The 27,413-nt window shown below is 42.8% G+C and overlaps 2 protein-coding genes across 3 annotated transcripts in view; one reads left to right on the top strand and one right to left on the bottom strand.

Moving 5' to 3' along the window:
• traf3ip2l (TRAF3 interacting protein 2-like) overlaps window positions 1–26,266 on the bottom strand; it is a 68,612-nt gene extending 42,346 nt beyond the window's left edge. Inside the window, exons 1-3 of one of the 2 annotated variants that reach the window (XM_036979033.1) lie at window positions 22,441–26,266; window positions 15,400–15,494; window positions 2,974–3,566 (exon numbers count right to left, since the gene is read on the bottom strand). In XM_036979033.1, coding sequence (XP_036834928.1) covers window positions 2,974–3,566; window positions 15,400–15,443 — 637 coding nt within the window. In that variant the 5' untranslated portion in view covers window positions 15,444–15,494; window positions 22,441–26,266. Of the gene's footprint in view, window positions 1–2,973; window positions 3,570–15,399; window positions 15,495–22,440 lie in introns of both variants that reach the window. The other variant, XM_036979032.1, reaches the window with a different exon arrangement.
• Window positions 26,240–27,413, top strand: LOC118964711. Its single transcript, XM_036979034.1, has 2 exons — window positions 26,240–27,107; window positions 27,229–27,413. The coding sequence occupies exons 1-2, from the start codon at window positions 26,279–26,281 to the stop codon at window positions 27,351–27,353; spliced, it is 954 nt and encodes a 317-aa protein (XP_036834929.1). The 5' UTR covers window positions 26,240–26,278; the 3' UTR covers window positions 27,354–27,413.

Here is a 27,413-nt window from a genome sequence, read left to right on the forward strand (position 1 = left end):
ATGGAACACCCAATACTAGCCATGGTAGGGATTGTAATAATGGAACACCCAATACTAGCCATGGTAGGGATTGTAATAATGGAACACCCAATACTAGCCATGGTAGGGATTGTAGTAATGGAACACCCAATACTAGCCATGGTAGGGATTGTAGTAATGGAACACCCAATACTAGCCATGGTAGGGATTGTAGTAATGGAACACCCAATACTAGCCATGGTAGGGATTGTAATAATGGAACACCCAATACTAGCCATGGTAGGGATTGTAATAATGGAACACCCAATACTAGCCATGGTAGGGATTGTAGTAATACAAAAAAAACAATTGTTAAATGAAGTACAACTACACCATCCATTTCAAGATAGGGAATGTTGTAAAATAATTAGTATTCAATTTTCCATTTAGTATTTTATAAATTGATAAGACAACATTACAAGAACGGATAACTAGCAAAATAGCACATCTTCAAATATAACTAATTGTAACACAAAAGAACTCAACGAAAATGGTAGAGATAAAACACAGCAAACAGAAGACAAAGAAGGCGTGTGAATGTATTGTGATGGAAGGTGTGTGTGTTTTTGGTGTTTGGAATAGGGTGGTGTTAAGTGAGTGAGAAAGGAAATGGCTGCATATCCCAGAACCAATGTGTCTGTGAGCAGGTGTTGTGAGAGAGAGCTTTCAATTTTGTGCCGATGAGGGACATGCATTTTAAAATAAATGAAACATGTAATTTATTTATTGTCCTATCATGATGGAACGGTCCCCAACCCCATACCCTAGACACCCACCTGAACGACCCAGACACTAAAGAGAAGTCCCTATCTGTTTTATGGGCCTGCTGCCTAGATGCAGCCAAAACAGAAAGATCAATGCGGTCAGAGACCTAGATCAGCACCGCCCCCTCAAGATTCTGAGCCTGCTTGGCAGGGTTGGTCCTACAAAGCCAGAGCCCAAACCCTTTCCCAGCTTCTTCTCATTAGACAAAAGTGAGGTCAGGTCCCAAACCCTTTCCCAGCTTCTTCTCATTAGACAACAGTGAGGTCAGGTCCCAAACCTTTTCCCAGCTTCGTCTCATTAGACAACAGTGAGGTCAGGTCCCAAACCCTTTCCCAGCTTCTTCTCATTAGACAACAGTGAGGTCAGGTCCCAAACCCTTTCCCAGCTTCTTCTCATTAGACAACAGTGAGGTCAGGTCCCAAACCCTTTCCCAGCTTCTTCTCATTAGACAACAGTGAGGTCCGCGTCGCAAATGGAACCCTATTCACTTGATGGTGCACGACTTTGCTCTGGTCAAAAGTAATGCACTATGAAGGGAATATGGTGCCATTTGGGACTAGTAACGGTGACTAACCCCATTCCGTACAAATTTGGACAACCGTTGCATTCAAACGAGTCTGGGGACAAATGGGACTGTAGCGACTGTGTTGGCATCAACACCCGGGGTGTGAACTACGTTTCTAGTCAAGCTTTGATTGACATGGTAATGGCCCCTCTGACGATGTACATTAAATGGGGCCCTCTGACGATATACATTAAATGGGCCCCTCTGACGATGTACATTAAATGGGCCCCTCTGACGATGTACATTAAATGGGGCCCTCTGACGATATACATTAAATGGGGCCCTCTGACGATATACATTAAATGGGGCCCTCTGACGATATACATTAAATGGGCCCCTCTGACGATATACATTAAATGGGGCCCTCTGACGATATACATTAAATGGGCCCCTCTGACGATGTACATTAAATGGGGCCCTCTGACGATATACATTAAATGGGGCCCTCTGACGATATACATTAAATGGGGCCCTCTGACGATATACATTAAATGGGGCCCTCTGACGATATACATTAAATGGGGCCCTCTGACGATATACATTAAATGGGGCCCTCTGACGATATACATTAAATGGGGCCCTCTGACGATGTACATTAAATGGGCCCCTCTGACGATGTACATTAAATGGGGCCCTCTGACGATGTACATTAAATGGGCCCCTCTGACGATATACATTAAATTGTGACGTGTCATGACGTAACGTACAGCACACAAAGCGAGAGTGTAGATTAAAAACAAGGGACAGGGTAAGGGGACAGGGACAGGGGACAGGGACAGGGTAAGGGGACATGGACAGGGGAGGTGGAAAGGGTAAGGGGACAGGGACATGGACAGGGTAAGGGGACGTGGACAGGGGACATGGACAGGGTAAGGGGACATGGACAGGGTAAGGGGACATGGACAGGGTAAGGGGACAGGGACAGGGTAAGGGGACAGGGACAGGGTAAGGGGACGTGGACAGGGGACGTGGACAGGGGACATGGACAGGGGACAGGGTAAGGGGACATGGACAGGGTAAGGGGACATGGACAGGGGAGGTGGAAAGGGTAAGGGGACAGGGTAAGGGGACAGGGACAGGGTAAGGGGACATGGACAGGGTAAGGGGACATGGACAGGGTAAGAAGACAGGGACAGGGGATACCTAGTCAATTATATAACTGAATGCATTAATTTTTTGCGTCAACATTCTAAGCCATTGTGACTCTCAAAAGCCACGACAGCCGCTGTTAACATTAGCACCACACTAAAAAACAGATTCACACTTTCAAATAGGTATGTAATGACACATTATATAAACTCTTTATAGTGTTTTATTTACATTTTAGAGGTGATAAGTTGGACAGATCGGGTGAAAAAAGCACTTTCTCTGTCACGCAATAGGTTTCACTTCCCCACCCGCCATTTTCAAAAGACCCAACGGAGCTCATTGCCTTCTTCAATCATGCAGAGATGGGCAGCCTGAAGGTCTCGCCATTGATTTTGTTGGAAAGGGGAGAAATTGTGCTTTACAATAGTATTCATATTACAGTTGACCTGGAACTATTACCTTTTTTGGACACTAAAATAAGGTCAATCGTACGGAACAGTGCGATGTACAAAAGTTTGTTAGCTGGCGTTACTCACACATGGGCCTGGAGGGTAGGCGGTAACCAGCGATGGGCCGAGGGCTGTGGTAGGGGCCCATGTTGAAGCCCTCCACAGGGCACTGGGCACAGCAGGTGTATGGAGTCAGAGAGTGGTGGTAGGAGCCTGCTGAGAGGGGGATGGAGTGAAGGGAGTGTGGCTGCTCCAGGCTGGTCATACTAGGGCTGTCACGGCCCGGCAGGGGGGTGAGGGACCGGGACCTTCCCCGGGAGTAGCAGCTCTCCCCTGGGTAGCTGGGGTAGTTCGGAGGGGTGAGGCAGGAGGGCAGGCTGCTGGGGTAAGCAGGTCCAGGACCAGACCAGGCACTGGTGTAGCTGGGTTGAAGCCAGGAGCCATCAGCCTGGCTGGGGAACGGGGTAGGCTGGCTGTACCCGACTGGGAGGCCTACAGGAGGCTGATATGGCGTGTAGCTGGGCCCCGCCCTCCGACTGCTGAGGGCGGAGCCAGCCATGGAGCTGGGGTCGTCGGGGTGGAGGTCGGGGCGGAGGTCAGAGCAGGGGGTAGAGGTTTCGTCGTCCTCCTCTGGAGTGTTCTGGAACTCTCTATGGCAGCAGATCAGCTGGGGGACACGCCTACTGGGACAGAGGTCAGTTAGGGGTCAGAGGTTAGGGTTAGGCCTGGGACAGAGGACAGGCTTCAGTTACAACATGTACTTCAGACAGTATTCACACCCTTTGATTTATTCCACTTTTTGTTGTGTTACAAAGTGGGATTAAAATAGATTGTAATTTTTTTTAATCAACGATCTACACAAAGTACTCTGTCAAAGAGTACCTTTGGCAGCGAATACAGCTGTGAATCTTTCTGGGAAAGTCTCTAAGAGCTTTCCACACCTGGATTGTGAAACATTTGCCCATTATTAATTTCTAAATTCTTCAAAGTCTGTCTAATTGGTTGCTGATCATTGCTAGACAGCCATTTTCAGGTCTTGCCATAGATTTAAGCAGATTTAAGTCAACTGTAACTTGAAAATTTACTGTCTTCTCAATAAGCAACTTCAGTGGAGATTTTGCCTGTGTGTAGCTCCATTCCGTTTCTATCCTGAAACTCCACAGTCCTTAACCATTACAAACATACCCATAACATGATGCAGCCACCACTGTGCTTGAAAATATGGAGAGTGGTACTTAGTAATGTGTTGTATTGGATTTGCCCCAAAACTAACACTTTGTATTCAGGAAAAAAAGTGACATGCTTCACCACATTTTAGCAGTATTACTTTAGTGGCTTGTTGCAAACAGGGTACATGTTTTGGAATATTTTTATTCTGTACAGGCTTTGTTCTTTTCACTCTCAATTAGTTTAGTATTGTAGAGTAACTACAATGTTGTTGATCCATCCTCAGTTTTCTCCTATCACTGCCATTTTTGTTTTGTTTTTTTGTTTACCTTTATTTAACTAGGCAAGTCAGTTAAGAACAAATTCTTATTTTCAATGACGGCCTAGGAACAGTGGGTTAACTGTCTGTTCAGGGGCAGAACGACAGCCTTGTCAGCTCGGGGATATGAACTTGCAACCTTTCGGTCTAACCACTCTAACCACTAGGCTACCCTGCCGCCCCCATTAAACTCTAACTGTTTTAAAGTCACCATTGGCCTCATGGTGAAATCTCTGAGCGGTTTCCTTCCTCAACAGCAATTGAGTTAGGAAGGACACCTGTATTTTTGTAGTGACTGGGTGTATTGATACGCCATCCAAAGTGTAACTAATAACTTCACCATGATCAAAGGGATATTCAATGTCTGCTTTTTTTGTTGTTTTACCCATCTGCCCTTCTTTGTGAGGAGTTGGAAAACATCCCTGGTCTTTGTTGTTGAATCTGTGTATGAAATTCACTGCTCAACTGAGGGACCTTACAGATAAGTGTATGTGGGGGGTACAGAGATGAGGTAGTCATTCAAAAATCATGTTAAACACTATTATTGCACACAGAGTGAGTCCATGCAACTTATTATGTGACTTGTTGAGCATATTTTTACTCCTGAACTTATTTAGGCTTGCCATAACAAAAGTGGTTGAATAGTTATTGACAAGACAGTTCAGCGTTTAATTTTTCATTTGTAAAAATAAACATAATTCCACTTTGACATGATGGGATATGGTGTGTTGGCCAATGAAAAAAAAATCTATATTTTTGAATCCATTTTAATGGATCAAATCTTTTTTTTCATACGTCAGTGACAGAACTGAGAAAACCAAACAACTCATCCGGTCTCATCCTCCATGTATGGAGACCGTCTGCAACCACAAATACTCCCTAAAGAGACATTCAACTTTGTCTTCATCAATAATCCAGAATAGTTCATGTTGTTTTCTTTGCAACATTTTATCAAACAGTACAGCTCTCAAATCATCATATAAAGTTAATTCTGGACCTCTCCTAAATCCCAGATAGTACATAGCCCCTCTTCTTCATCTATGGCATTGAACCTACCTACTTACATTACCAGGGGCAGTATCCTGTTTCTCAACTGGCCACACAAGGACCTTTAGTTTCTTCTTAGGTGAGAAGTGACAAGGTTCTGGATTGTAGCTGTTTTTGGTCTGGTTGAAAGTTTAGAGTTTTGGTTTTAGCCATATGTCAGTTGGCCAGTTTTGTCGGTTGTATTTTAGGGTTAACTTGTTTGAGCTCATATTGACATTGCATCGTAACTTGTTTCTAAATATGTGTTGTAGATCAGCTTCTTTAAAATATGGCATTGTGTTCCTTTTTCCAGGGGTAGCTGTGTGTTTAATCCCAGTTGAATGTTTTGTTGTTATTCTGTCTTCTGATATATTGATGAGACAGTTCCATAACCTAATCATTTCCCTCCTCTGTCTTATTTCACAGGGCTCCAGTCCATGTCTCCTTGAATAGTAAGGCTTGGGGCAAACATGCACTCCCAAAAAACATGGTATGCCATATTCTGAAGAGTTTGCTGTTTTAGATTCTTTACAAACCCAGATTCCATTTGCATTGTTCAGTATAGGACACACACATAAATGATAGAGCTGTGATTATGTACAATAGCCATGGTCTTCACAGATGTTCAGTTTACTACCAACAGACCAACGCTCTACCTGCAGAATCTGAGAGACTTCAAAGGTCATATTCATTAGACAGGAAACTAAGGTATTTATATGAGCTGGTGTAGTTTAGGGGTGTGGCTTCAAAAGATAAGTACTGAATACTTCTTACTGTACCTTTTCAGGGTTTATCTGGGATTATCTGGGTTGATCTGGGATTATCATCCATCTCCATTTTGTACACCACAGAATGACCATGTCCAACATTGCAAATCAAACTCACTCTCTGCAAGGAGGACAATATAATCTGTGTTAAATATTATCCCTAAAGTGATGTCATCTAATTTATCTCCTAGGTTAGCGTGCTTGATTTGCTGGGACAAGTCATTTACAAAAAGGGCAAAAATAGTTAGGGAAAGAATGTGGCCTTGTTCGACTCCAAACTGAGTGGGAAACCATCCAGTTCATTAACCTGTCCACAGGAGACAGTCCACAGGAGACTGAAGCTGTATATAGGAAACCACCCAGTCTTCTCTTCACGACTCCGACCGAAGGTGGCTCCCCTTCCCGTTCGGGTGGTGGTCGTCGTCGGCCTACTAGCTGCCACTGATTCTTTCCTCCCCCTCCTTATGTGTTTATTGGTTACACCTGTCCTGAGTTTGTGGTAATTAGTTGGGCTTCATTAGTCAGCCGGCCCGCCAGTTTCTTTGTGCGGGATTAATTGTTGTAACCTTTGTATGTAGTAGATGAACGTGTTTGTTCAAGGTCGTGGATTTTACTGGACTGTTTTCGTCCCCTGTGTTTGGGGCACCCAGTGTTTCGTGGGGTGGCCGTGGTTCACCATGTGTGCATTAAATAGCACTACATTGAACTCTGTTTCCTGCGCCTGATTTCACACCCACGACACCCAGAGCGTTACACTTCTGTTGATTAACCTGTCCACAGGAGACTGTCCACAGGAGACTGGAGCTGTATACAGGAGACCATCCAGTCTTCTGTTGATTAACCTGTCCACAGGAGACTAGAGTTGTATATAGAGATTTAACTTCATCCCCTGCATTTATGTTGGAAATCGAAATGTAGATAATAATAGATATTACTATTAAGTATTGAGTGAATGAGAGCTGTCAGGGGACTGGCTCCGGTGTGAAAGAGGTGCGTGTCTGAATAATAATACCCCAACCAGTTCTGTGTGAGCTGAGCTTTTTGATACAAGGTTATCTAGGGGTTCAGTCCACCACCGATCATCGTAGTCTGGGACTACTAGCACAAAGTATTATTGAGCACGGGGTGTTTTATATGTATAGGAAGTAGCGGTAAGAAATGTTGAAGATACATATGGTGCATAGGATGTAACAATAGAAAAGTCTACGTGGTCTGATTAATAGCACAAGATGTTATTGTAGGTATTTAGGAATTGTTGAAGATGCACATGGACTGCTGTGGATGTGAATGCCTAAGCACCACTGACAATTGTCTGTAAGCATGTATGTTGATTTATAATATTATATAGGGATTCTGAATGTGAGATATGAAAGAATATTTCTGAATATGCTGTAAAATAGAACACTAGTGTAAATATTTAAACCCCTGTATGAACAGAACACAAGTGTAAAGGAGGAATTTGTGTATAATGGGTTACAAGAGCTCTGATAAAGTAACAATGGGATAATAATAATAATATACAACTTGCACACCCACACGTAGACGTACCTAAGTAGTGAAAAAGTATTAAAAGAAATGAATAGTACAATGGGTTACTAGATTTGATAAAGTAACAATGTATGAATGTATAATGGCTTACTAGATTTGAACTTGCTAGGTAGACTTATTATGGACAGAGCACGCCATCTACAGGGGGCTGATAGACAGTGACAGCCCAGTTTTAATACACCTTGATCCCAGAAAGGTGATACCTTCCATTCTGAATTTTTGGTTTCTATACAAGGTCACATGACAAACAGAGGGAGCTCAATCTTGGCACATTATATTAGTTTGCCATCTGGTGTTTGGGTTAGAGATAAGCTTCCTGAGGACAAATAGATAGGCCACCAGTACTCACTGAACTCAGACAGGCTGTAAGGGACACAGTGGTACAGGGGTATGTATGAATAATTGAATAAGAGATTTATTTATTTTTACCCCCTTCTTTTCTCCCCAATTACGTAGTATCCAATTGTTAGTAGTTACTGTCTTGTCTCATCGCTTCAACTCCCGTACGGGACCGGGAGAGACGAAGGTCGAGAGTCATGCGTCCTCTGAAACACAACCCAAACAAGCTGCACTGCTTCTTAACACAGCGTGCATCCAACTCGGAAGCCAGCTGCACCAATGTGTCGGAGGAAACACAGTGCACCTAGCGACCTGGTCAGTGCGCACTGCGCCAGGAGTCGCTAGTGCGCGAGTAGCCTACCAAACTTGCTAACTGCCCGGTACTCAGCACTTTATTGTCCCTCTAATCACTTTGACATCAATGCAAATATATTCGAAAATCTAATCAAACACTTCATAAGAGCCCATGAGCCCATGTTGCGCAACATTTCTATAGGCTATGCAATTGCGTGAGAAAATAGAGTGATGGCCTCTATTACAGAAGAGAAGAATCCTACCAGGTTTCTATAGGCCAGGCCAACTGTATTTACAACTAAACTTTCCTAATATTAAGCACATTGCTTGTCTTTACAACAGGAGTATAGCCTACCTGGCTAAAATGAACCACAGAAAAAGCACCCTCCATTTGCTATTTAAGTGCGGATTAATGAGCTTAGTTTTAAAAGTTATTTGGCCACTTCCGTTGCAATATAAACCTTATCAAAACATTAAACGGGTGCATGATAATGGTCCATCCTAAATCAAAACAAATTTCACTAAATATCATTTAGTATATGTAAAGACAACTGATGGGTGACAATATTAGCCAATCACTTGTGAATGATGCCCAGCTTGTGTGCAGTAAGCCTCCCCCCAGAGTTTTTCAAATCATAGTTGCACACCTCATATAGCCCATAGGACTATATGTTTTGATAAGGTTTATATTGCAACGAAAGTGGCCAAATAACTTTTAAAACTAAGCACATTAATCCGCTTTACAAGGGGTGTAGAGCCTAACTACATACATAAGCAGCGTGTGAGTTTCCAGTTTGGGGAAGGTCATTTTCACCATAAAAATTCACCTTTGTAATAAAAGCATTACCTGCATAATCTCATTTTTGGTCACTTTTGATCATGATGTTTTCCCCGCTAATGGAACATTAGATTGACATAGGCTAGTGCTTTTGCTGTTCGTTAGGCCTACTCATCTTGTTGGCTGACGAAAAGTAAAGTTCTTCCAATATCTTCAATATGCACCTCGGAATTGGATATGGACTCACGCAGTTGCTTCCCCGATGTGTCTGTCTTCACTTGTAGCCTGTGAGAAAGACCCGATCATATGAGCCATGTGAGTGAGAGGTGCTTCGGAGCAGGCAGCAATCAGGGAGTGCTGTTTAATCTCCACCCGGCACAGCCAGAAGAGGACTGGCCACCCCTCATAGCCTGGTTCCTCTCTAGGTTTCTTCCTAGGTTTTGGCCTTTCTAGGGAGTTTTTCCTAGCCACTGTGCCACTGTCTACACCTGCATTGCTTGCTGTTTGGGGTTTTAGGCTGGGTTTCTGTACAGCACTTTGAGTTATCAGCTGATGTACGAAGGGCTATATAAATACATTTAATTTGAAGGACACAATGCAGCACTCTGGGCCAAGAGCACAACGGCCACTGGCGGTAAAAGGCATGGATTGTTTTAGGGTGCATTATGGCCACACAAAGGGGATGCCGCTGGGAAATTCGAGGCATTAACAAGTGCTTGTCAAATTGTGAATGAGAGACTGATGAAGTGTGCACACAGCCTGTGCAAAAAAACAAAGTAGAGCTCATGCCTTTCATGCAACTTTTTTCAAATCATTAGTCTCATCATGCTGCCTTACATATAGCCCAACGTTTGTAGAACAACTAAAGTTACATTAATAACTCTACATGAAGCTTATAGGAGGACCTGTTCCTTTGTTAACCACTCAACACAGAGTGGCCACAGCTGCACACTCCCTCAAATATTTTGGAGAAAATATCCTTTCTATTTTATTCAGCTTTGTTCAGTTGTGTTCTTCATACTATAAAATAATATCAAATAATGCCAATGAATTCTAAGCAAATCTTGTGTGCTAAACAAACTAGTGTTGCCCACAGCCATTTGGCATATGTGTGGAAGCAAGGAGATACTAAATGTTTATGTTAATTATGGTCAATTACTGTCACGACTTCCGCCGAAGTCGGCTCCTCTCCTTGTTCGTTCGGCAATCGACGTCACCGGCTTTCTAGCCATCGCCGCTCCATTTGTCTTGTCTTCATACACACCTGGTTTTCATTTCCCCAATCAATCTACTTGTATTTAACCCTCTGTTTCCCACCATGTTTTGTGTGTCATTGTTTTCATGTCAAGTGATGTTCGTTAAGCGCTTTACTTTATTGTTCCGTTTTTTGAGCGTGTTTGTTTTGTTGTGCTCCCGGTTTGGGACTATAATAAAGTTGTTTTGTTGTGCTCCCGGTTTGGAACTTTAATAAAGTTGTTTTGTTGTGCTCCCGGTTTGGAACTTTAATAAAGTTGTTTTGTTGTGCTCCCGGTTTGGAACTTTAATAAAGTTGTTTTGTTGTGCTCCCGGTTTGGAACTTTAATAAAGTTGTTTTGTTGTGCTCCCGGTTTGGAACTTTAATAAAGTTGTTTTGTTGTGCTCCCGGTTTGGAACTTTAATAAAGTTGTTTTGTTGTGCTCCCGGTTTGGAACTATAATAAAGTTGTTTTGTTGTGCTCCCGGTTTGGAACTTTAATAAAGTTGTTTTGTTGTGCTCCCGGTTTGGAACTTTAATAAAGTTGTTTTGTTGTGCTCCCGGTTTGGAACTTTAATAAAGTGTGCTTTATTTATCATACTCTGCTCTCCTGCACCTGACTTCGCCTTCATACACATCCTGACATAATTACACACTGATTGAATGGAGTCAGCAGGATCAGGTACCCCGGTTAGAGGAGTCGAGGAGCCTGACAATTACTGTGAGACGGACAGTTATTTGCTTGACAATCACTGGCTGACGACATGTTGTGACCGCCACAGCCCTAGCTGCAGCATGGGTTTTTTTTCTTAGTTTGTGTTAACATGCTGTGTGTGTATTTTTGATCAATTCACTCCCGTTAATAGAAGTATAACCTTTATTATAAGATAGCATTATCATACTAATAAGAATTGTATAACCCAGAATGAAGGGTTTGTAAGTGTTTATCGCATACATTTTTTACCATTATTATCGTAGAAGTGATAAAAGTAGGAAATGTGGAGGGAAAATGTATCGCCTTGAACATCTAGTCTCATACTATCATTGGTTCCTGTAGGTGCTGGGTAGAGAGATATGAGGGGGAGACGGTCATGACCCCCTCCTCAGACCTTTTGGCAGAACGTCCAGAACATGTTATATAAGTTAAGAAAGGAGACGTGCCAGTCACATGTAAGAACCAATCCTAGGAAACGTGCCAATCACATGCAAGAACCAATCCTAGGAAACGTGCCAATCACATGCAAGAACCAGTCCTAGGAAACGTGCCAATCACATGTAAGAACCAATCCTATGAACCATCCTACGTAAGCAGTATATAAGATAAGTAAGTTTGACTGTGACCTCTCCAGCTTGCTGTTAATAAAGAATGATTCATTTAATATTGACTGAGCATGGTTATTTCCACGACACCAGCCCTGAGTTTACAAAACCCGTTCTGCTCGTCTACAAGGAAACCTGACATTTCCAAATACTGAGTCAACCTGTTGTTTAAGATACCAGAGGACAACTTGTAGACTGTGCTAATAAGACTGAAGCCAGAGTATAACCGCAGACTGCTAATAAGACTGATGCCAGAGTATAACCGCAGACTGCTAATAAGACTGATGCCAGAGTATAACTGCAGACTGCTAATAAGACTGAAGCCAGAGTATAACCGCAGACTGCTAATAAGACTGAAGCAAGAGTATGACCGCAGACTGCTAATAAGACTGAAGCCAGAGTATAACCGCAGACTGCTAATAAGACTGATGCCTCTGTAACTGAATGGGAGCCTGGATCATTCTTTGATGACTTTGGGATTGGGTTAATGATGACTCTGTACCAAGTTGACAGGATGAAAAAGACTAGAGTCTGCAGTAACCTGGGATACTTTATGACCTCATCTGGAAGCTCCTGTATTCCTGATGCTTCTCTTGTTTCTGCTTTCTCAACAGCCTCTAACTTCCTCCATGGTACATTTTGCATTCAGGTGTATCCAGCCCTATTCATCTTAATTCCCATCCAATTCGTTAAGTTACAAGTATCATTTAAGAAGTCATCAAACACAGATGCTATATTGTTCCCTGAAAACAGGTTAGCAAAATCATTCTCCCACTTATCTAATACACAATTCTTTGTATGTTCAAATTCAGCATTTTCCAGTATGATTTCCATGGGAATTATCACAAGACTTTTCCGTCCCAGTTTATTGATTTCATTCCAAAATTGATGAGGGTTGTTTGAAGTGTAAGGTCAAAGTGTAATTCATGGAATGGGGATGTGGTATATCTCTGTTCAATATCAATTACCCTTTCATTTCTTGACCAGTTGTATGGGACAAAGATGTTGTTTCCAGCCCATCAAACTGGTCCGTGAGATTCTTGATATGTTTATCAAGCTCAGACTCCATGTTATCAGACCTTGTGTTCATCTGCTACTCTCTACTCATTTCTACCGTTAGATTTTCACAGATGTGGGTGGGGCGAGGTCCTCATAAGGGTGCAAATTTGAAGAAATTCACAAAAGCTCCGACGAATATGTAGTACGATACGTAAGCTCATTAAATATCAGTGATACTATCAAGAGCAGTGTGCGGTTTCCTTTTTCCTTCCTCTTGTTTTGTCGAATGTACCTCTTCAGTGTCATTGTCAAAAACATATATCCCTTGCTGCTGCTCATATAGACTTCTTCTCTTCTCTCACTTCCTGTTGTTTGAAGAAACTCAAGGGGTGCTAGACCCCTGCTTGTTTTACATTTGTATACATGATGAGGTCTGCTCTGGAACAATAAAAACGCACCATCTTGAGTTAATTTGCATGACACGTTACAAAAATACTATGTAATCATCATTTGAATGGAGTATGGTGGCCATTGGTTCCACTAACCCCAAGGAAAGAAGGTTGACTATATTAACCCACACAGCTACAAGGATGCACTTTCATGCCATGTTTAGGACCTGATATTGAAGCTTATAGAGACCCTAACTGATGTATAGAACAATCTTAAAACCATCTACACTGAACACAAATATAAACTCATATATATTTGTAAAGTGCTTCATGAGCTGAAATAAAAGATACCTAAAAGATACCTGAATTTTCCATACACACAAAAAGTACATTTCTCTCAAATGTTATACACAAATTTGAGAACCTTTCTCCTTTGCCTAGATCCATCCACCTGACAGGTGTGACATATCAATAAACTGATTAAAAAGCATGATCATTACGCAGGTGCACCTTGTGCTGGGGACTATAACAAGGCCAAAAAAACTTGCAGTTGTGTCACATAACACAATGCCACAGATGTCTCAAGTTGAGGGAGCGTGCAATTGGCATCCTGACTGCAGGAATGTCCACCAGAGTGGTTGCCAGATAAGTTCATGCTAATTTATCTACCATAAGCCACCTCCAACGCCGTTTTAGAGAATTTGGCAGAGCGTCCAACCGGCCTCACAACTGCAGAACAGGTGTATAACATTGTGTGGGCAAGCGGTTTTCTGATGATAACGTCGTGAACGGAGTGACTCGTGGTGGAGGTGGGGTTATGGTATGGGCAGGCATAAGCTATGGACAACGAACAGCAACTGCATTTTATCAATGGCAATTTGAATGCACAGAGATGCCGTGACGAGATCCTGGGGCCCATTGTTGTTCTACTCATTTGCCGCCATCACCTCACGTTTCAGCATGATAATGCACGGCCCCATGTCGCAAGAATCTATAGACAATTCCTGGAAGTTGAAAATGTCCCAGTTCTTCCATGGCCTGCATACTCACCAGACATGTCACCCATTGAGCATGTTGGACAACATTCCACAGGCCACAATGAACAGCCTGATCAACTCTATGTGAAGGAGATGTGTCACGCTACATGAGGCAAATGGTGGTCACACTAGATACGGACTGGTTTTCTGATCCACACCCCTATCTTTTTATTAAAGGTATCTGTGACCAACAGATGCATATCTGTATTCCCAGTCATGTGAAATCCATAGATTAGGGCCTAATGAATTCATTTGCAATCAAACGGCAGAATATTCTCCATTTCCTTAGCTATCACACTCTAATTCCACTGATTTCAAAACTCAGTCCTCCAGAAAGTGGAGAGCAACACTTATGCAGTTCTACTAAGTGATATCTTTCAAAAAAAGCTGCGTAAAATTGATTTGACTTTGTAAAAGTCTGTGTTTTTGGACCGACTTGCTTAACACTTTTTCCATTTGGTGTCTTCCTTCACAGACTCCATGAAATGGTGACATGGTTTCCTAGAAACAAGTGGTGAATTAACTAACCCTTTGGCTAAACTTACCCCACTCTCCCCTACAAATGTTTCAGTAATTCCGTTACCAATTTAGTGACAGCACTGATATAAAACTTGATATCAGTAAAACTAATATAACTAATTGGTAGGTCTACCTTGTTATTTCTGTAAACTTTCATTATCCTTCCTCTTCATGAAGGAGAGAAATTAGAAAATATCTTCAAGAAACAGTATGTGGCATTTCTGTCCCCGACAGTATTATCGTTGGAATGTGATACAAAACAAGGCAACAGTTTTGCTTTAGGACCATGTGGACGCCTCTGAGCGGTCAGGCTGTTTGGAGTGTTTATCCGACTGGATAAAAAAAAGAAATAATAATTATGTCCCCACCATTTCTAAAACCAAAGTTGCGGCGCTGGTTTTTGGTAATAGTATGACAAGGCAATGTTTCTCAAACTTACAGAAGGCAAGTCATTTCTCCAAACTAAATGTTGATATTAGTTGTCAGGGTGCTTTACCTCAACATTGTGTATTGATGTATTCTAATATCATTTTAAGACTTTTTCTGCTAAACGTTTTCTAAGACCACTTTTCAATCTGTTCGACCAGAAATTAAACACTTTTGCTAAATTATAACGATGGAAAATGGTTGAAAAATGTATATATGCCTTAATTTCGCAAAAAAAAAAAAGACTTATCTTTCATTTGACAAGCTCCTATGAATTTCACATGTTGGTGCTCATGTCTCCTTTTACATGGAAATACCCCATAGTAGGACATACTGTAGCATGTAGGCCTACCTGTTAGTAGCTGTGGTTGAGTAACAGGGAGTGGGCAGCATCATTCTGTCTGCCACTGGAGGATCAGCTCCTTTCAAGTCCCAGCAACACACAGCCTGCCAAAATAAACATCACAGGTAACTTATGGCAACACACAGCCTGCCAAAATCAACATCACAGGTAACTTATGGCAACACACAGCCGGCCAAAATTAACATCACATGTAACTTATGGCAACACACAACATCCTGCTAGCAAAGAATGATGGCAATTCTACAGTAACAGAATGACAGGTTTTTTCACTTTAAAAGTATGCCGAGCTAAAACCAATGATTTCAAAGTTCAACAAACCATACAACTCCATGCACAAGGACTACTTTGAACAATTTACAATGAACATTTTACAAAAACACATTTTCTCCAACAGTGCAGATGTAACAGAATGATGGTAAAATTCCCCTATGTGGGCACGTTTTCCCAATACTCCTAAATATCTTCTCTGAGTTAAGATTCAAAGATGTCTATATGTATAAACAATGGGGTGGCACCAAAATCTATGTTGGCTATTGAACTGCAGTAAGTGGATTTCCACCCGGTAACAGAATTACATCATGGTCCCTGATCTGTAGTACACAGAAATGCATAATTATGGATATGAATGTTTTATTTATTTAACTAGGTAAGTCAGTTAAGAACAAATTATTATTTACAATGACGGCCTACCAAGAGGCAAAAGGCCTCCTGCGTGGACGGGGGCTGAGATTAAAAATGTTGGACAAACACATCATGACCAGAAAACAATTCTCTTCATAGTGATGTATCCTGAATTGGTACACAAAGGTAGAAAAATCATAGACGTTTCACTTCAGACAGGACACATATCCCGGGACATACTTCAGACAGGACACATATCCCGGGACATACTTCAGACAGGACACATATCCCAGAACATACTTCAGACAGGACACATTTCCCAGGACATACTTCAGACAGGAACATATCCCAGGACATACTTCAGACAGGACACATATCCCAGGACATACTTCAGACAGGACGCATATCCCAGAACATACCTCAGACAGGACACATACCTCAGACAGGCTATGGTTATTGTGAGTAACCTTATTTATGTTCCTTTAACTCCGCCAGTTTTTTCAAACTGTTATTTTTCAAACTGTTCAAACTCCTACCATTCTGATAGATTGGAGATGGTCAGAAAATGTGGCCATCCCAATTTTGTGGTATCCAATTGGTAGTTACAGTCTTGTCTCATCGCTGCAATTCCCATACGGACTCGGGAGAGGCAAAGGCAGAGAGCCATGCGTTCTCCGAAACACAACCCAACCAAGCCGCACTGCTTCTTGACACAATGCCCACTTAACCCAGAAGCTAGCTGCACCAAAGTGTTGGAGGAAACACTGTACACCTGCCGACCATGTCTGCGTGCACCGCGCCCGGACCGGCACAGGAGTAGCTAGTGCACGATAGGACAAGGACATCCCTGCCGGCCAAACCCTCCCCTAACCTGGATGGTGCTGGGCCAATTGTGCGCCGGTCGCGGCCGGCTGACAGAGCCTGGACTCGAACCCAGAATCTCTAGTGGCACAGCTAGCGCTGCGATGCAGTGTCTTAGACCGCTGGGCCACTCAGGAGTAAGACCTTTCTTATGAATGACCTCATTACTGAGTGCAAAGTTGATTACATGTTTCTCACTGAAACATGGCTGTCTTCAGACTGTAGTGCCTCTCTTATTGAAGCCACCCCCCAGACTACAGCTTTTCATACTCCATCAGAAAAGGAAAAAGGGAAAGCCTATATTTTTACTAATGCTATCAGCTGTAAGGACATTTCATTTGGCGACTTTGAGTCTTTTGAGCATCATGCTATACTGTTTAAATGTCAGCCACCAGAACAGAGCATCATGTTATACTGTTTAAATGTCAGCCACCAGTGCTGGCCATAACGCTGTATAGGCAACCAAAGTACTGCCCCACTTTCTTTACTGATTTCTCTGAACTATTGTCTATTGTCCTTGAGAATTTGGATAAAATCATTGTGTTGGGCGATTTTAATATTCATGTTGACAAAAATATTGATAAATTCAATGGCCTTGGAGTCAATCCAGAGCTCTATATTTATCCATCATGTTACTGGGCCCACCCATAACCACAGGCAAACTCTGGACCTGGTTGTTACCAGGGGGCTTTCTACTGGGCCCTCCTCATAACCACAGCCATACTCTGGACCTGGTTATTACCAAGGGACTTTCTACTGGGCCCACCCATAACCACAGCCATACTCTGGACCTGGTCATTACCAAGGGGCTTTCTACTGGGCCCACCCATAACCACAGCCATACTCTGAACCTGGTTATTACCAAGGGGCTTTCTACTGGGCCCTCCCCATAACCACAGCCATACTCTGGACCTGGTTATTACCAAGGGGCTTTCTACTGGGCCCACCCATAACTACAGCCATACTCTGGACCTGGTCATTACCAAGGGGCTTTCTACTGGGCCCACCCATAACCACAGCCATACTCTGAACCTGGTTATTACCAAGGGGCTTTCTATTGACATATCCTCTATTGTTGATGTTGCTTTATACTACCTTGTTGCCCACAGCACAGGGTAATACTGAACGCATTATTAAGAAACGCTATCTTACCTCTGAAGTTGCTACCGATTTTATTTAGTGAACAATACTCCACCACCTATTCTGCCTTCCTCCTGTGATGATTTAGTTGATAACTTTAATAGTACATTTTTTTAACCTTAACCTATTTAACTAGGCAAGTCAGTTAAGAACAAATTCCTATTTTCAATGACGGCTTAGGAACAGTGGGTTAACTGCCTGTTCAGGGGCAGAACGACAGATGTTTATATTGTCAGCTCGGGGATTTGATCTTGCAACCTTTCGGTTACTAGTCCAATGCTCTAACCACTAGACTAACATTGATGCCATAGCTCAATTAAGGTTGAAAAAGGACACATCCAAATGGAGAGCCGCTTATATGAGCGAGGAAACTAATCAATTAAAGAGACATTGCAGAAAGACAGAGCAGAAGTGGAGAAAGTCAAAGTTGCAGGTCCACTATGATATTCTGAGAGCAACTAGAAATGCCAAATGGGGTCATTTTATAACGATCACTAATGAGAATAATTTGAGTGCTCTCCTTGACCATTGATGGCCTGATAAATCCTACCCCAGCAAAGTTATGTGAGCTCTCCTCCACATCTAAATGTGGTGAGTTTGCACAGACGATACACAACTTTACATGTCTGTGTCACAAGAGGATTTCATCTCCACGGATAAATTATTAGACAGTATTAGTGACTGAAATACTCACAACTTCCTCCAGCTAAATCAAGACAAGACCGAGGTGCTTATTGTTGGAGCCAAAGCACAGAGAGAGAAGCTGGCCGCACATTTTAATTCACAGGAAATAAAGGTAAAACACCAGGTAAAAAAAACAGAGTTATTTTAGATTCTTTACAAAATTTCAAATCCCACATTAGGAATGTGACCAAATTAGCTTTTTTACCACCTGAGGAACATCTCCAAGGTGCAGCCGTTTCTCTCTCAGGATGATACAGAGACTCATCCATGCTTTCATTACAAGCAGGCTTGACTACTGTAATGCTCTCCTGTCTGGTCTACCCAAGAAAGCCATTGGTCAACTGCAAAACATACAGAATGCTACAGCGTGGGTACTGACCAAAACCAGATGGAGAGGACACATTACACCAGAATTAATTTGAAGATTCTTCTATTGGTTTTCAACTCAATCCATGATTATGCACCCCAATACATGTCAGACGTGCTTTAAGTTATGTACCCAATAGGTCCCTCAGGTCCTCTGGCCTTTTAACTTTCCCATTGCCAAGGACCAAGAGGCATGGAGAGGCAGCCTTTTAACTATCCTAAAGCCTAGGACCAAGAGGCATGGAGAGGCAGCCTTTAGTTACTATGCCCCCTGCCTCTGGAATAGCCTGCCAGAGAACCTGAGGGGGACCAAGAGGCATGGAGAGGCAGCCTCTAGTTACTATGCCCCCTGCCTCTGGAATAGCCTGCCAGAGAACCTGAGGGGGACCAAGAGGCATGGAGAGGCAGCCTCTAGTTACTATGCCCCCAGCCTTTAGTTACTATGCCCCCAGCCTTTAGTTACTATGCCCCCAGCCTCTGGTTACTATGCCCCCAGCCTCTGGTTACTATGCACGCAGCCTTTAGTTACTATGCCCCCAGCCTCTGGAATAGCCTGTCAGAGAACCTGAGGGAGGCTGAAACTGTGGACATATTTAAAAGGGATTTTAAAACACCTTTTTAGCTTTGCTTTTCCTTAGCGTGCTTTTTAGTTGTTCAGTTTGTGTCATTCTTTTGTTTATCTTATGTTTGTTGTGTAGTAACTATTTCAGCTTTTATTTCCATTGTGTTTTGTTAGTTTTGCATTCCATGTCTGCTGCATTAATAAAGCTTGATTTGATATAGTCATTTTGGCAAATTAATTTAAAATGTAAAGGCTATTGAGTCAATGTGCCGTGCCACCTACAGCTACTCTGCTCATAGGGACTTTTCTGAACCTGTAGCAGTAATTTACCAGCAGTATAGTCTGTTATCTAGTAGCACTAGTGGGGAGGAGGAGGATGTGATGCGAGTTCAGTGGAAATACAAACTCGACTCTCACTGATGGGAAACCAAACCATCAACATTTCCTCATTTATTGTTAATATATGTCTTGATTGTAGGCATACATGTCCTCAAATGGCTCTCTATTCCCTATTTAGTGCAAAAGAAGGGCACTATATAGGGTGAATGGTGTCATTTGGGACACATCACGCAGGCACACAGTCCAGGTTTATAAATTCTAGGTTAGAAACCATACAGTCAGTCCAGAGTTATAAAAGTTCAAGTTTATGATATGTGAGAAAGCTGGCTGGCCTCAGGTAGTCTAGGGGCAACTACAATATTCAGGTACACAACATTCCAGCTCTTTTACAAAGTTCTGTGTTTTTACATAGACGGATAACCAACAATCAGAAGCCATAAGGATATTTACATGGTTACATTGGTGTAATGAAACCTGAGTAATTTAATAAAATATTTAAGGTTTGAAGAAACAGGTTTGGGTTTTTGACAGCTTGATTGAATCGGAGTATTTATAATTTACTAGAGGTATCTGAGGAAAGAGGTATCTGTTCCGTCTCCAGGTGTGATGCACAAAGCCTAGAGCAGGGGTATGTAACTAGATTCAGCTGTCAGAGCAAATGGTCAGGGGATGGAAAATAATTAACACGCTGCAAATTGACCATAAATAAAGGCATAGAGAGAATGTAAAAATAAAATCACTTGCGGGCCGGTTTTGGCCCGCAGGCCGCCTGTTGCAGACCCCTGGCCTAGAGGCTATACATCTCAGAACGTTTCGCTGATGAAGTCATTGTAGTCAGTCACGTTTTCCACTGAAACAGCGGTGGCAGTAGCGTTGACCCTGATTCAGAACAGAAGCTGAACTCATATTTTCCAACAGTTCACATTCTGCTTGACATGGTCACACCCTGCGTGAGCAGCAGTGCATGCAAAGGTGCACAGAAACTGCCCCCGAGACATCTATCCTATCGACCGCAAAAATCTGCGTTGAGTGCAATTTCGTTTGGTGCCTCTTCCTGTCGCTTTCCTGTGTTCAGATCTACGGTCTGTCAGTTATCAAAATGAACTTTCAGAAGCTTTTATTGTGACACTGAATTTAAAATGTCAGGAGTTGACTTTCTGATTCTTGACATGGAAAATACTACATGCACGTGCATTACACCCTGGCTAGAAGACGCGCCTGGACCAGAGCTAGACGCGCCTGGACCAGAGCTAGACGCGCCTGGACCAGAGCTAGACGCGCCTGGACCAGAGCTAGACGCGCCTGGACCAGAGCTAGACGCGCCTGGACCAGAGCTAGACGCGCCTGGACCAGAGCTAGACGCGCCTGGACCAGAGCTAGACGCGCCTGGACCAGAGCTAGACGCGCCTGGACCAGAGCTAGACGCGCCTGGACCAGAGCTAGACGCGCCTTGCAATTGTACCTTCAGAACAAAATATTCAGGAAATTATTAGTTTTTTTATTGCAACAAATCTTTACCATTAACATACAAACGTTGGGAAAGAAACATTACCAGATCCCGTACTGCGGTGGATACATAAAGGCATTGGAGAGTAGTTAACTACATGCAGCTTGGTGGTAGTTGAACAAATTCAAATCTAGGTAGTGTTTTCAGTAGTTGATTACTTTTTTGCCATCTAGGGGTGAAGGTAACTACTGGAAATACACAATACTTTGACATAGGTTGACATAGGCAATCATTTCCTTTTTCACCGTCACAAGTGCCTAATTCTCACTTTTAAAACGTTTTTAAATAGGCTAAATTACACTGTGGTAACATATGACCCAATAGTGATCTGTTCTTGCAATTTGTATTCAATGACATTCCAGATTTGCATAAGACAATTTTTAACTAAGTATTTGGATGTAGCAAACTCATTTTTAAAAGTAACTTCAGTTAAGTAAACTATATTTTTCTTAAAGCTTTTTGGGGGACCACACCAAATTCACATATAAATGTGAGTCATAGATCTTTCATTCTCTTTGAAAGCAAATCTAAGAAGCAGTAGAGCTGTTCTATGTGTGCTATTTCTATGCTTCCCGTTCTTAAGATGAGTTTGTCTTTTACTTTCAGTTTTGTAAACCCGCTTCAAACAGCTGAAAATACAATATTTAGTTATGGAAATATAAATTTCACAAGGGTGTAGATGGTACAATGATTATCTACATAATGACTGTTTGTTCTGTTACATACACTGAAATTAGGTTAACTACGATAATTTTAGCAACCTGGAGCAATTTCTGCACAGTGCATATTTAAAGGTAGCTTTAGTGCTGTTTAACTTCTTCCATTGTGAGGTAATTGATAGATTGGTAAACTATATTTTCAGAGTAGCTTCCTGGTGTAAGTGAAAAAGATGAGATCCACATCTCATATTAACCAGGGCACAGTGCTCTAGAAAGGCTATTTCACCTACCTCATGATCAAAATAAGGATTTTAATCCAGATCTGACGGCTTGTTCAAAAAGTTGAAAATCGAAGAGCCGGTATGGTATGTATGTCTCGATACTCGCTCAAGTGACACTGCCAAGAGAGAAAAGTTCACCAAGCCCAGCCTCCTCTCTTCGGTCAATAACGGACGTTGTTTGCATATATCTGTATACGTCATGACAAACTCAACACGTTGATGGCAGCATGAGAGGTAACATTTATAGCTGAGGAACAATAGCGGTTCTCACATTAATCATTTTAGGCTGCAGTTGCAACAAACAAAATTATATACCTATACAATGTAGCTATTTTGAATAATTTTGTCATTAATCAAGCCATCGCTAACACCTGCATTGCTAGCAGTATGGATTAAGATCACAACCAAACTGTAAAGGGAGATATTGGATGTTGAGACTTCCAAGGAGGAAATAGCTTTTGCTGAAACTCATTCATATGCTTGCAGTCATACCCGAATAGCCCAACCTGGGAGCAACTTCCAAAGAGGCTGAGAAGCGAACCATCACTGAGCCAGCTACAGGACAACATCATCCGTATCCTCGCTGCTAAAATCAGAGAGCGCAGATGACAACAAGGACTTGGTGAAAGAACACTGTCAGCATCATTAACCTGAAGAAAGCGATTGATTTTAATTCTGAGGAAGTAAAAAATCTGAAGCAGCAGAACGCAACATTGAAAACTCAGGTTACAAAGCAAGAGAAGAAACTCACTGAAAATGAGTAAATGGTTAACGAGACTGACCGGTAGGGTCGGAGATGGAATCGTCGAATTTACGGAATCGCAGAAAGAGCTGAGGAGAACATCAAAGCAAAAGTGAAGGACATTTGCAGGACAATAGTCAGGGGAATGAGCAAAATGTTGTTGCAGGTTCTCTGGATGTGGTGCACCGCCTGTGTCACGTTGGCATGAATGATTCGGGAGATAGAAGCAGGAATGCGTAATCTGTTTTTTTATTTAGCCCAAATTACACCGTGCGGTGTAAAAGCACGGGGACAAAGACCAAACAAACACGTAACAAAAACACAGGGTTGAAACCCAAACAAAAGAGCGAGGAGTACCTTGAATTAATACACACACGCACAACGATTGTCACACGGGACGAGACCCGTAACCATCTGGCAATCCACAATGGCACGAAAGCCCAAAACACACAGCACAGGTACTCACACGCACCAACGGACATTGTAAGAATAATCAACCCCAACATGTTGAATAAAGGGCACACTTATACAAATACAATCAGTGGGAATAGGGGGCACACTTATACAAATACAATCAGTGGGAATAGGGGGTACACTTATGGTGGTTCGCAATGAAAGTTCCAGAGGGATCCGTGACAGCCGGGGTAGGCTGAGAGATGGGGAGATCCACCGCGTCCAGTGATTATGAGATTCATCTCCAGGACAGTGAGGGATCGGACATGGAAAAATGACTATGTAAAGAACAACAATCTGAGGTTCAATAAGGTCCAGGGACGGAACCAGAGGGGTGTCCCAAAAATGTCATTCGCTACTGGCAGTTTAATGCTGATTGACATCTCATTTCACCTCTTGTTGAAAAAAGCATTTATTTTGACTTTCGGCGGCACATTTTTCAAATCGAGGAAGATGTTGGTTGCTAGATACAGAAGAAGAAGAACATATAGAAGAATGTTCCGTTCCCCAGATTCTGTGTTGTAGTTTGTGTATTTGAGTGTGTGTTTTAGGAGATGGCTTCCTGAAATCTCCCAAGCAGCTGATTGGTCGACTCCACGGCTAATTGGCGCTGACCCCGCCCCCTTGTCAAGTTACAGCTGAATCCAACTAGACTCCTTCTCCAGTTATAAAAGTCAGTGTTCTGTTGTTCAGGAGAGAGATTATTATTTTTTTGCTGAGAGCGAGGAGGCTGATGCTTATATCATGTTGGGTTGTTGCTAAGAGATTTGGTATGTCCTGTGTTAGTTTGTTTCTCAGAGAGCTTCTTTAATGTCCTGAGTTAGTTTTTTTCCAGTTTTGTTGTGAAGTGGTTTGTAATATTCTTTCATTTGTTCCCAGGGGGGAAGGGGAAGGCACCTAGGGAGTGCTTAGGCCCGCGGGCATACATATACCTGTAATATATTGTAATGACCTGACTAGATCATAAAGGAACAATTGTCCAGACACAGGGTTGAGTTTAAGAATTGACAGTTAATTAACCCAACTTTACACAGGCTACTGTTTGGCCGTAGCCCACGCCAAATAAATTAAAGATACCCCACAAGCCAACCGTGCCCTTCTTGTGAAGCCCAGACGTAAGAGAGAGAACAAAGGCTAAACCTGGTCTTAACTTCCAATGCTCCATCCCCCTGCCCAACCCCCCTCCACGCCACTCCGCCAGGATGCCCGGCATCAGAACATTCCAGGCATTCCTGTGATTGGCATGTCGGACTCCGCGAACACTAGGTACTGGTAAGTACAACACAACCACCTACTAGCCTAACACAACACACAGCTGTCTGTGTGGGTCGCTACAATATTCACTATCTAGGCACACTAGGTAAGACCTGGGCGGACCATCCCCTGTATTTTGGTTAGTGCACCAGGTGGTGCTAAGTTAGGTAAGTAGTGGGTAAGCAGGTTAGATCGGAGAGGGGGCTTTGATATTTACTTTCTTTGCTTTGGTTCCGTCCAGCCTTTTCCCCATATTACCGTGTGAAGGAATAAATTCCTAGTAAACGGTCAATTGTCTTGTCATCCTTACTCACATCTACAGTCCATACCTCTGTCACTTCACATTGAGTTGTAGTAGGGTGTTGCGTTCCCTCTTCATAGGGGCGAGCGTAACAAAGATAATATTTCCACAGCTCCACAAGCTCCTTTCGCGATTGGCGAAAGCATATTTGAAGTAAGTTAAGATTTCGCATTTAGGTTTCCTTAACAACTTTTACGAAAGTTGAGTCACTAAATTAACTGTCTGGAGCCAAAGGCCTAAAGTTAAACGAGTTAATCAGATAAGAGATCGGTTCCCAATTTAGCCTAACATAGTTTACATCTGTGCTAGTAATACACGCATATACAGTGCAGTGTCGTAAATGACAGTATATGAATGTTGCGCTAATGTGGGGTAACTAGTAGGCTACAGCTGTCAGTGTTCAGCAAGTTAACGTTCAGCAATTTGAAATCCATTAACTCAGATTTTCGTACTTGAACTCAAAACAAACAATTGTTACTATCAATCTGTTAATGTTACTCAAACGATTACCACAGTTTGTAGATAGCCCGTTTGCTATCATCAAGGTGTAAGAAATTATAGCTAGCTAAGTTACTTACTGCAGAGTAGGGCTAGTCATTATCTAATAGTAACTTAGGCTAATAGTTGATTTTAAGGTACAGTCATGACAATGGGGATTTGTAATTAAGGTTGAGATTGGACTAAAATGTGGGTCATTGGATGCTTAGATGTAACCAGAGACCGTCTTATTTTTGCATAGGGTCAATTAATCATGAAAAGAAAGGGAGAGATATCAGACTTCTTTTTAAAGAAGCACAAACAGACCCCAGCCCTTGCATCACCACCGGACCCCAGAGCGGCTCCCTACCTGAGGCTAGTCAGTGTGGTCAGACTTCACAAGGTCCCAGTCTACCACCACCAGGTCAGAGCAGCTACCAGGCAGTCAGTCACATGACCAGTTCAGAATTTAAGTTGAGCTTCAGTTTGTAATATAATATTTTGTCAGATTAAGCCTCACTTTAAAATGTTGGTTGTTGATTCATGTGTGTTCTTGTTTTGATGGCTGTGACATTTTTGTTGTGATTCTACACTAATGGTTCTTGTGTTATTTTAATGTAATGGATGTATCAAGGGATGACACAGAGACCTCTGGCTCTGAGCAAGACAGTGAGCCAGAGCTGCCAGGAGATGTCATCAAGCCCCTCCCTACTGTATCAAGGGATGACACAGAGACCTCTGGCTCTGAGCAAGACAGTGAGCCAGAGCTGCCAGGAGATGTCATCAAGCCCCTCCCTACTGTATCAAGGGATGATTCAGAGACCTCTGGCTCTGAGCAAGACAGTGAGCCAGAGCTGCCAGGAGATGTCATCAAGCCCCTCCCTACTGTATCAAGGGATGACACAGAGACCTCTGGCTCTGAGCAAGACAGTGAGCCAGAGCTGCCAGGAGATGTCATCAAGCCCCTCCCTACTGTATCAAGGGATGATTCAGAGACCTCTGGCTCTGAGCAAGACAGTGAGCCAGAGCTGCCAGGAGATGTCATCAAGCCCCTCCCTACTGTATCAAGGGATGACACAGAGACCTCTGGCTCTGAGCAAGACAGTGAGCCAGAGCTGCCAGGAGATGTCATCAAGCCCCTCCCTACTGTATCAAGGGATGACACAGAGACCTCTGGCTCTGAGCAAGACAGTGAGCCAGAGCTGCCAGGAGATGTCATCAAGCCCCTCCCTACTGTATCAAGGGATGACACAGAGACCTCTGGCTCTGAGCAAGACAGTGAGCCAGAGCTGCCAGGAGATGTCATCAAGCCCCTCCCTACTGTATCAAGGGATGATTCAGAGACCTCTGGCTCTGAGCAAGACAGTGAGCCAGAGCTGCCAGGAGATGTCATCAAGCCCCTCCCTACTGTATCAAGCACCAGATGTGCTGTTCCAGAAGAACCCAACGGTAGGCCAGGCCTTTACTTAAACTACACATTTCAGTTAGCAGCTGTTATATTCTAATCTTGTGGATCCCTTAATTATGCATTTCCATGGAGATATGACACATTATTTAACATGTATTTCAGACATTTCAAGATCCAGAGAAGAGGGTCCTGTACAGCCGTGTTTGAAAACATTTCCCAGAGCTCAGCATGGTTCTAGGAAAAGGGCTTTCTCCAGCTCCTGGTATAAAGGACAATGCATGGCTTGAATGTTCTGTAAATCAAGATTCGACTTATTGTTTCGCCTGTCGGCATTTTTCTCTGCCCAA

This window comes from Oncorhynchus mykiss, chromosome 5 (genome assembly GCF_013265735.2).
Source record: "Oncorhynchus mykiss isolate Arlee chromosome 5, USDA_OmykA_1.1, whole genome shotgun sequence".
Classification (NCBI taxonomy): Eukaryota; Metazoa; Chordata; class Actinopteri; order Salmoniformes; family Salmonidae; genus Oncorhynchus; species Oncorhynchus mykiss.

Coding starts and splice junctions, on each gene's coding strand:
- LOC118964711 (XM_036979034.1), top strand. CDS start 26,279: ATGGATGTATCAAGGGATGACACAGAGACCTCTGGCTCTGAGCAAGAC. Junction 27,108..27,228: donor TGTTCCAGAAGAACCCAACG/GTAGGCCAGGCC, acceptor CATGTATTTCAG/ACATTTCAAGATCCAGAGAA.